Below are 11,179 nucleotides of genomic sequence, written 5' to 3' on the forward strand. Positions count from 1 at the left end.
GCATTTAAGATTTACAAACAATTGTGTACTTAATTAACATCTTAACCAGACACCAGTGACACAAGCAGCAACACCGCGCAAAAGGCTTTTGCCTCACCGCACTTTAGATCAACAAAGTGCCCCCCTGAATTTTTCTGCGAGCCGTGTGGTGGTCATTGCAGAAACTTTTGGCTTCCAGCCCGGTCACTGAACGTTCATACCTAAAGCAGCCAGTGTAGCTAATCCCTAGCGCTTTTCTTCCAGAAAGCTTTGTTCTTAATTGAAACCACCTCTGCACCCGCTGCGCATGTTCATGTAATCTCCGACTCGAATGTTTGTCACAAATCATATCCTCGGCAAATATTTTCACTGTAAAGAAACTGCCAACATTAAAGTCATTTTCATGTGTCTAAAGTGGCACCGCAGTTGTTTCCAAAAATGGCTGCAAGGTTGTCTGCTGCACCCCTACAAATGGATGCCGTGGCTACAGCGGCACAGGGACCGATAAGTGCGATTGCAAGGGATAGAAGTGTACAGTCGGCCAAATCTTGAGCTTGCGTAAGCGACGGCCGCTTTTTCTGCGCTTGCGCACTTTGTGACGAAGCAAACTTGGTTGGTTGGTTGGTTTATGGTTAGTTTGTGGGGTTTAACGTCCCAAAGCGACTAAGGCTATGAGTGACGCCGTAGTGGAGGGCTCCGGAAATTTCGACCACCTGGGGTTCATTAACGTGCACTGACATCGCACAATACACGGGCCCCTAGAATTTCTGCTCCAAAGAAATTGAACCGCCGCGGCTGGGATCGAACGCGCGTCTTTCGGGTCAGCAGCCGAGCAGCATAACCACTGAGGCACCGCGGCGGCAAAAGAAGCAAACTTGGGGAAAGCTCAATATTAAGCAGGGGCAAAGTGAGCCCCTGCTTAAATTTGATATCTTACTAAGTTTGGGCCGTCATAAGCTGCAGGAGCACGGTAAACGCAGCCGCCGCGCACGCCAGCTAAAGATTTGGCCGGCTGTACGGGAGCGCTGGAATGTCATGTCGTTCACACCATGCCTGCACTTGTTTGGTATGGGGGCATATTTATGATATTTATGATGGCAGCTTGACGCTAAAAAAAATTTCTGGGGGGGGGGGGGGGTGTCGCTTAGGGGGGACGCTTAAGCTCCGGCTTTAAGGGTATGTGGCGACAGCGGTTCCTCTTGCCTACGCCGACACCGATTCCTCTTTCAGCAATCGCAGTTATTATGTGAAAGTTCGCACGACACACAAAGGACGCCCCGCTTTAACGAAGCCGGACCAACGTGTATGCGAACACTAGCGAAGTGGCTAGATGGTCACGCATGTATCCAAACCAGCGCTGGAAGACACGGACATGCGAGACGTACAGCGGATCGTGTGTGTGTCTCACCTTTTGTCCGTCTTTTTAAGCGCTGGGTTGGATAGACAACTCTAGAGCGGTAACGTGTAACCAGGATTTTTTAAAAGTGGAGTTTATTTCGAAACCGTCAGGCTGCACTTCGGTCGGACTCTCAGCCCGCCAGCGTAGCTCCCCCTTCCGGAGTACATGGAGTAATTTATTTACTTCATGTACTTACATGCCTCGGTGTCGTGTTTGCTAATGCCTTAATCGCTTTTAAATCTGAAGCTTCACGTGGGACGTATCCGCTGGTTCGTGCTTGTTACTTGTGACCTTCATCATCAATCTGACGACGCCCACTGCAGGGCAAAGGCCTCTCGCACATCTCTACAGTTAACCCTGCAACGTCTGACAGAACTATGACTGACAGTACGAGCCACTAAAGGCTATCGCCTTAAAAGTGGGCAGGTTTCTCAGCAGTACCTAGAGTGGGATATTCACGCGTATCTTGATATATGAAGATGGTTCCCTGGCTTCCAACCTAATGTCCCGCCGAGTGACTGAAGTAGAAATAAGAATAGAATAGTGCTAAAAGCATTTAATGAAAACGGCCTCGGCCTTGACTTCATCTTCGAGATGGCCGAGGAAAAATCTCTGCGTTTTCTTGAAACGTAACTCGGCATGCTTTCAAATCAACTTTGCTGGGTCTATGAGCCTGTGTCTACAAAACCGTGTCCTCTACTAAAGACCAGAACTTTCAAGAACCGTGAAGAGAGGTATTGCCGTTTTCGTCTTGGGAGTGGCTTTGTCCGAAACATTTGTGCATTGAATGATCAATTGTTTCGTTTATTCGGCTTTTAGGTTGATGGACGCGGGATTACCGCCATCTGCACTACTCTCCGTGTCGACTCAAGGAAATAGAGGAAAGTAGGAACTGCCGAGGGCGCCTCCGAAGACCACCGGTGGGGAGAAGTTCTTTCAAATGCCTTATACGCACATGTTAGGCACACAGTTTGAAAAATTCGCTGTGGCTTAGCTTGGTTAAGCCCGGTAATTGCGAAAGCAATATCCGTACCTACGCCATGGTACAGCTGGTAGTGTAGCTGGTGGTGGTGCTTGTGGTTAGACTTGTGGTGATGCATCGGTTATACAATCCAATCCAATCCAAACCAATCCAATGCAATCCATTCGAATCCAATCCAATCTTGTCCTATCCAATCCAATCTAATCTAATCTAATCCACTCGAATCTAATCTAATCCAATCTAATGCAATCAAGGTCAAATGAAGGTCAATGGTGATCGCCGCCGCGGCACGGCAAAGGCGTGAAAGTGCAAGTAGTATTGCTTTCGCAAAGGTCAATGGTGGTCACCGCCGCGGCATGGCAAACGCGCGAAAGTGCAAGTATTATTGCTTTCGCAATAAAACATTCGTGTGAGGTTTGGTGCGGAAGTGGTGTTTTCGGCGCCCAAAACACTTTCCTGGATTTGCTCTTTGGCACACAAAAATGTTAAAAAAAACGAGCAATTTAATTGAGAATGGGTCGTAAAGGCTCCAGCATGTGTCTTGTGTGGTGGGGTTGAGTACGGCGTTTTATTTCCGTTCACGAAATGCTATATTGGCGAAAGAGCAATGTGTGTCTACAAGCGCCTCAGAGGGCATGAGGAGGAGGAAGAACATTTCCGCCGAATATGGCGCGGTAGCCACCTCCGGGTCCGCACGCAGGCGTCCAGGGAGGCAGTCTGTCGCACCGCGGCCGGATGACATCCGATCCCGTCTAGAAGAAGAGGTCTTCAGCCTCGGCTGCCAGGCGGACGGCGAAGCGCCGTTTTTTTTCGTCGGAGCTTCTCAGCGTGGTCTCCTATTCATCGCTAGATTTAATCGCGTTGCGCCCTGGGGCACGAACGCATCTCCAGATTATGTGATCTAACGTTGCCACGTGGCCGCAGAATTTACAAGTTTCGGTTTCTGCACCGTCCCTCTTCCGCCCTCTTGCACCCGTCCAACTCCGTACGGTCACATAGGTGTTGGCTTTAACGATAACTGTGACGCTCCCACCACGCGAACCACGGTGTCGCCTGAATAAGTTGTAACCGGGCGCAATTAGTTCGTCATCGTGATTCATATCATGCAGCCACGTTTCAGCCACAGCTAAGATATGGTGATCATAAGAAGGAAGAAATCTTTCCAGTTTATCGACCTTCTTCACTAAAACTTCTAGCATTCAGCGAAAGCAAGCGCAGCCCAAGCGCCGGACTCTGCAACTGCTCTCAGGCAATACTTTGCCTATCGTTTCGACAGGTCTATGTGCGTTTAAAGCGTCATCCCACATGAAGAACCTATTGTCAATTAGAAGTGTATTGTTTATCCGTGCAACCTTTTTACCATTTATTTTACCATGTTATCAGTTTTCCAGAGAAGTTCCCGCTTTCTTAAAGTGTCGGTAGAAAAATCGTTTTGAATACATACATTCCAGCCCTTCAGCTTAAAAGTATTGCGTAAAACAGCTTGCTTTTGGTTTGGTTTGGTTATTGGGGTTTAACGTCCCAAAGCAACTCAGGCTATGAGAGACGCCATTGTGAAGGGCTCCGGAAATTTCGACCACCTGGGGTTCCTTGAAGTGCACTGACATCGCACAGTACACGGGCCTCTATTACTTCGCCTCCACCGAAATTCAGCCGCCGCGGCCTCGATCGAACCCGCGTCTTTCGGGCGAGCAGCCGAGCGCCGTAACCACTGAGCGACCGCGGCGGGTGGCGATAATACTGTACTTCTAGGACCATTTAGAAAAGCAAGCGCCCCGCCGCGGTCGCTCAGTGGTTACGGCTATCGGCTGCTGGCCAGAAAGACGCGGGTTCGATCCAGGCCGCGGCGGCTGAATTTCGATGGAGGCGAAGTTCTAGAGGCCCGTGTACTGTGGGATGCCAGTGCACGTTAATGAACCTCAGGTGGTCGTAATTTCCGGAGCCCTTCATTACGGCGTCCCTCATAGCTTGAGTCGCTTTGGCACGTTAGACCCCAATAAATCAATAAATCAAAGTATTATTGGCTGGTGTGCGGAGTGTTTCCCGAGACGGTGAATACGTGCAACAGATGAACAACTCACGCCAAGTTTGTCACGATACAGTTTAGCACCTTTTCCCGCAGGTCAGTTTGTTTCGTCAGGCGTTTTTTTATTCCAAAAACAACCAGATTAGCTCTTTTGCTTCTTTCCTCTAGAGCTACTAATTTTGATTGCTGGAATTTTTTTTTGTTCTGTGCTTCTTTGATATTTGTGACGGAACACCGCAAAACACCGGGACAAGAGACAAGCGCTGACTTACAACTGCGCTGTTCCGTTTTGCGCTGCTCCGTCACAAATGACTAACCAACAAGCCCAAGCTGCTGTCCTGGCGGATTTATTTGATATGACTGCTCAAGCTATCAGTAGCCGCCATCTTTGCAGATATCGTTTTGGCACCGTCTTCCAGGCAGAAAACAGCAACAGGGTCTGCAACAGAAAAGCAGGACACATCTCGAGCGCTTTCCCATGCTTCGCGCACCCCACGCTTTCGCCGTGCCCACATACAACTAAATGTAACTGAAAACAAAATATATAATTTTTGCTTTAGTTAATGAACCTGCTGAAATAACCACTAGTATGTTATTTAATAATACGAAAATAGAACAAATAGCGACGTAGAAATTTTCGGGTGTGCGGTTTGAAACCGATCTTGGAAAACACGTGTAAACAAGCTGTGTGTAGAATTATGTAAGGTTGTTGGGTGCCTTTGCAAGTCAACTTGATACCTCTGTTTGAAAGAAACATTGCACTACATTTTATTTTATTCTTGACTATCATACTGCAGCCTAGTATGGGGTGCTACGAGTAAAAAAAATATCCGGTTAACCATATTGCAGAAAAAAAATTAGGAATGTTTGAAAGCTACAGAGGTAGACCTCTAGATTTACCAACTGAAGCGGTCTTATTAAAACATGAAATGCTTAAACCTAGGCAGATATACTATTAGAAAATTGCACAATACATAAAAAAGTTTGGTTGGTTTGGTTTATGGGGTTTAAGGTCCCAAAGCGACTAAGGCTATGAGAGACGCCGTAGTGGAATGCTCCGGAAATTTCGACCACCTGGGGTTCTTTAACGTGCACTGACATCGCACAGTACACGGGCCTCTAGAATTTCTCCTCCAGAGAAATTCAACCGAAAGTAAGCGATATGTTAATGTCCGGCCTCAGACACTAAGTCGGTACTGCTTACGAAAAGAAACAGAACACCACGCATATGTAAAAACTATGGCACACAATATGTAGACTGCCATGTCCCCCTATTTATATATAGCCAAGGTTGCAGGATTGATTTCAGGACACATATGTTAAAAAAAGTCACTAAGAAGATTCCTGCAGGGGAGTGAAATAATACTTCAATTTATAATATTGTAACAGTTGCTACACAGAAAAGTAACTGCAGCGGCTGAACGAGGGCACCAGAGAAAACGGACCTCCACTTCAGCGTCGTCTACTTCTTGCGGCTGCGATCTTTTTCCTCTTCTACGTCCAATCCTCGTGTCACTGCCCCCTCTTCAGGAGCATCGCCCCGATGCGGTGGTACCGTCAGACTGAAGAAAAAGTGTTCAAGAGGTGCACCACGAGTCTGACATCACGGAATATGACTACATGCAGCCGGAAAGTCACTCGGGGGGTCGCTCGTAGTACGGCTTCATTCGTACCACATGCACAACGTCGCTGCGCTTGCCGTTGTGCGATGAACGAGCTGGCGAGGCTGGTGCAACTTCGTACGTTACGTCGCTGAGGCGGCGGACAACAAGGTAAGGGCCGAAGTAGCGGCGCAGTAACTTTTCGGACAGCCCGCGGCGACGAACGGGCGTCCAAACCCACACATAGTCGCCTGGGTTGTAGGTAACGTGGCGGCGTCCAAGGTTGTAGCGCGCAGCATCGATCTGCTGCTGACGATGAATGCGGTGTCTGGCCAGTTGCCGCGCTTCTTCCGCACGCTGAACATAGGTGGCGACGTCGACATCAAGTTCACTCTCACTGTCAGGGGGGTTCACGGGTAGCATAGCATCCATGGGGGTGGTAACCTGTCGACCGAAGACTAATTCGAACGGAGTGAACTGCGTCGTCTCTTGCTGCGCGGTATTATACGCGAATGTTGCGTATGGAAGAATTTCGTCCCATGTCTTGTGCTCGATATCAATATACATGGAAAGCATGTCGGTCAAGGTCCTGTTGAGGCGTTCCACCAAGCCGTTTGTCTGCGGGTGGTAGGCCGTTGTACGTCTATGGCTGGTGTGCGTGAGCTTGAGTACAGCCTGAGTGAAGCGGGCCGTAAATGCAGCTCCACGGTCAGTAATGATAGCTGCAGGAGCGCCATGACGCAGGACGATGTTGTGGACGAAGAAGTCGGCAACTTCAGCAGCAGTACCGTTTGCAAGTGACGCGGTCTCAGCGTATCGGGTCAAATAATCTGTCGCGACCACAATCCACCGTTTTCCTCTGGACGACTTCAGAAAAGGGCCGAGGAGGTCTATGCCAATTTGCTGAAAAGGGGTCTTTGGTGGTGCTATGGGCTGCAGAAAGCCTGCTGGCTTTAGAGGAGGAGATTTGCGCCGTTGGCAATCCCGGCATGTTGTTACGTATCTACGCACGGATTGTAGTAAATTGGGCCAGTAATACTTAAGCCGAATCTTTGCCAGTGTGCGACTGACCCCCAAGTGGCCGGCGGATGGTTCATCATGACAAGCGCTTAAGATTTCGGAGCGTAACTGGGATGGCACAACAAGTAGAAACGTCTCCTTGTTGCTGTCAAAGTTGCGCTTGTAGAGGACTCCACGCCGCAGAATGAAGGACTGTAGTCCACGGCGAAACACACGAGGTACATGAGCATTCAAACCCTCCAGATACTTAACGAGTGGCGCCAACTCAGAATCTGCTCGTTGAAGCTGCGCCATACGGGAGATGCTAATGGCACAAAGAGTAGGGCAATCTTCGGTGATGTCTTGCGTAGCCGGTTCCACGGGCGCTCGTGATAAACAGTCCGCGTCTTGGTGCTGCCGACCCGATTTATAGACGACCGTAACGTCGTACTCCTGTAAACGGAGGCTCCATCTAGCCAACCGGCCGGAAGGGTCTTGAATGCTGGCTAGCCAGCATAGCGAGTGATGATCGCTGACAACACGAAACGGTCGGCCGTAGATGTAAGGTCGAAACTTACTCAGAGCCCAGATGACGGCAAGGCACTCCTTTTCTGTCGTCGAATAGTTCCGTTCCGATCGAGAAAGTGTGCGGCTCGCATAAGCGATTACTCGCTCTGCGCCGTCCTGCCACTGTACGAGGATCGCTCCGAGGCCGACATTGCTGGCGTCAGTGTGGACATCAGTCTGCATTCTCGCCGAAATGAGCTAGTATTGGTGGACTTTGAAGGCGGCAGCGGAGTTCCTCGAAGGCTGCGTCTTGGGCACTTCCCCATACGAAGGGTGTGTCATCTCGAGCTTGGAGCTCGCCGCGAAGCAATCTTTAAAATCAAGTAGCAGCGACGACAGAAGGTTCTTCTGATGAGGTGACAACTCCGGGTTGATTTTAACCTTCTGAAGGGCGTTACTTGGTGCTGCATCGTCGTGAAGATTCACCTGTACGGTGCACAGATTCGGCAACCTATCCACGTCGTCGAGAAAGGCGACGGCCGTTCCCTTGGCGAGGTGCTGAATTTCATTCGTGAAATTCGTCAGAAAAACTGTCGCACAGCCGTCATTCAGTTCGACAAGACCGCGCGCGATAGCCACACCCTTCTCGAGCAACAGCGAAGGGTGACTGTCCGCAATACCTTCGTAGTCGTGAAACGAGTTGTTCCTCACTAACACCAGTACACTGGACCGTGGTGGCAGCATTACGTCGTCTTCGACTATCCGCAGAGCGTTGCCTCCTGGGCCTTCTGTGTCACTCTGCGCCACGGCTTGCTTCGTCGAAAATCTGACTCGCGCCTCGTGTAGATCGATCACAGCACCGTTTGCCTGTAGAAAGTCGAGGCCCAGAATCAAATCTCTCGAACACTCGCTCAAGACGACGAATTCACCCACGTAGACGAAACCGCGGATGCAGACTCGGGCTGTGCACCTTCCGGCCGGGCTAATGAGGTGACCTCCAGCTGTGCGAATGCTAGGGCCCAACCATGGTGTCAAAACTTTGCTCAATTCCTGGGCGAGGGTGTGGCTCATCACTGAATAGTCAGCACCAGTATCAAGTAAAGCAATGGTGTCAGTTCCGTCAATCGTCACACACAAATCAGAAGTAGCGCGTCGGATGCTGTCGCTACCCTGCCCCGGTGAGGAATCAGCGTATCGGTATATCGGCGGCGGAGGATCTTCAGTTTTCCCGACAGCAGCGGCCTTGCCTCCGGAGACCGCTGGAATTAGTTTTCCCGATGTGGACTGGGAGAACGCCGCTCAGGGTAGCCGGCGTCTCGGCGAGGGCTTGGGGAACGGTAACGCAGCGGAGATGACGACCTAGGATCGTAGCGACCGTATGTCCCAGGCCTCTGACGGGCCGACAGATGAGCTTCAATTTCGAATGGTCGTTCGCCATTCCGGGGGCAAGGGTCATCGGGCGCAAAACCACGCAGACCCACTCGGCGGTACGGGCAGGCCCTGTAAAGATGTCCCGCCTCACCACAGTGGTAGCAAAGGGGCCGCCGGTCCGGTGCACGCCACACATCACACTTCCGTGGCCGCTGGTAAGCTGGTCGATCATGCACACAGGAAAGACCAGACGGCTGCGCTGCGTGAGTCGCGGTATTCACGTCGTAGCCTGACGTTGGGGCCCGGCAGAGGACAGACGCATAGGTAGGTCTGACCTCAGTCTGTCTTGGGATCTCAGGCAGTTGTTGCTGCTGTGCTGCTAGGCGCACCTCGTCCCGGACGACTTCAGACAGCGATGTAACAGACGGCGCGCTGGGAGGCAGCTGGAGGGCTTGTAATTCCTCCCTGACGATCGACCTGATTAGGTCCCGTAAAACGGCCGCTTCACTCCCTAGCGGCATCGAAGAAACAGCGGGCCCAAGCGTGCTTACATCCCGATTGTACTGCCGGGCTCGTTGCAGGAGCGTCGTCTCCATGGTAGTCGCTTCCGTGAGGAATTCGGCAACAGTACGCGGTGGACTGCGCACAAGACCGGCGAAAAGCTCCTGCTTGACCCCGCGCATGAGGTGGCGAAGCTTCGTCTCCTCCGCCATGGATGGGTCAGCACGCTTGAAGAGGCGTGTCATGTCCTCCACATACATGCGGACGCTTTCGTTAGTCCGCTGGTTACGGGAGCGAAGCGCAGCTTCAGCTTTCTCCCGGCGGTCTGCGTTGGGGAATGTAGCTAGGAGATTTTGGCGAAATGCCTCCCAGGTGGACAGGTTGCTCTCGTGGTTCTCGTACCATGTCCTAGCGGAGTCCTCGAGCGCAAAATACACGTTATGCAGCTTACGGTCGTCGCTCCAGCCGTTGTAGCGGGCGACCCGCTCGAAGGTGTCTAGCCAGTCTTCCGCATCTTCGTACACGTCACCGTGAAAAGATGGCGGTGTTCGCGGCGTGTGGTAGAGGATGGGCGCCGGGGACCTACTGTCTGTGGCCATTTCCGGTGGGACCGCCGGTCGAGGCTGCGTCATCCTCGTCGGGTTGGCAAGAGGCCCGAACTCAGGCGACTCACCGCGGAGGCGGCGGCTTGGGCGCTGATGGACCGGTGTGAGTTCCGTCTTTATCTCGTAGGCGTACGCAGGTCGGGAAGCGTACCCCGCACCTCCACCAGATGTGTAACAGTTGCTACACAGAAAAGTAACTGCAGCGGCTGAACGAGGGCACCAGAGAAAACGGACCTCCACTTCAGCGTCGTCTACTTCTTGCGGCTGCGATCTTTTTCCTCTTCTACGTCCAATCCTCGTGTCAATATCTCCTGATGTATTGTATTCTAACAAAGCAACATAGCTTTCTGTTTCAGCGTGTGTTGTGTGTATTTGATGTTATTTATATGCTTGTTTTGTGCTTTTATAGTTATTTTTCTGTTTAGTTTCAACGTTTTCTGTGCGTACAAGATGTATGATATATGCCTGCAAGTTTTTTGTGAAGCTGCATCATGTCGGCCGTAACTGACGTTACTGGCAGGAGCCCCTGTCAGGCTACACCCGTAACTTCTGCTTTATTGCGCGTTTGTTACCTCTATAACAAAGCAATGAACAAACTTCAAACTTTGAGCACCCCAAATACCCCGTGTGGCCGTTTATTTCGAACACAAAAACGTGCTGGTGCGTCACAAAGGAAGCTTTTAACCGACACTTGGATTGTTTGCCCTTTGATATGTCTATACCACGCCAAGATCGGGTGTTTAAGTTCATTGACAAACAGGTGGAAGAAGTCTCCAGCCGAAGCTTCACAAAACTCAGTCTCCTCATCTCCTTTTAATAACGTCTGGCAGAATTATAAACCACTTCAGCAGTTCACGATGCTGGCTGGTGAGGTTTGTCTTCTGGCTGGGCGAGATCATATCAAAAACCAGCTTCTCAACTCGCTTCAGAATGTACGGGATTGACTGTCCTTAAAAAAAAATAAATATTTAAAGTAAAAACTTCTATAGAGGCACGAGGTGCAGAATATGAGACTTCAAAAAATAAAAAAAGAAAACTGGCTTGCGCATACTGTCAAAACTGGGCATCAGCCACATTCCTTCTGCGGTATGCCAAAACGCTGCGAACTGTACCCGCATAGTGCACAACACGCGGGCTTCATAACCTCTGAGAGAGCTTAAATGTTTCCCTTCTCGTCTTCCAGCGAGTACAAGAAGTCAGGGCACCACA

General features: G+C 50.6%; 1 protein-coding gene across 1 annotated transcript in view; it reads right to left on the reverse strand.

Annotated features, from left to right (window-relative positions):
* Window positions 1–4,717: 4,717 nt before the first annotated feature.
* Window positions 4,718–11,179, reverse strand: part of LOC149366352 (uncharacterized) — a 35,335-nt gene continuing 28,873 nt past the window's right edge. The window contains exon 7 of the mRNA XM_089550324.1: window positions 4,718–4,825. Coding sequence (XP_089406450.1) covers window positions 4,734–4,825 — 92 coding nt within the window. The 3' untranslated portion in view covers window positions 4,718–4,733. The remainder of the gene's footprint in view (window positions 4,826–11,179) is intronic.

The sequence above is a fragment of the Amblyomma mixtum genome, chromosome 1 (genome assembly GCF_055824585.1).
Source record: "Amblyomma mixtum isolate Tamu chromosome 1, ASM5582458v1, whole genome shotgun sequence".
NCBI lineage: Eukaryota > Metazoa > Arthropoda > Arachnida > Ixodida > Ixodidae > Amblyomma > Amblyomma mixtum.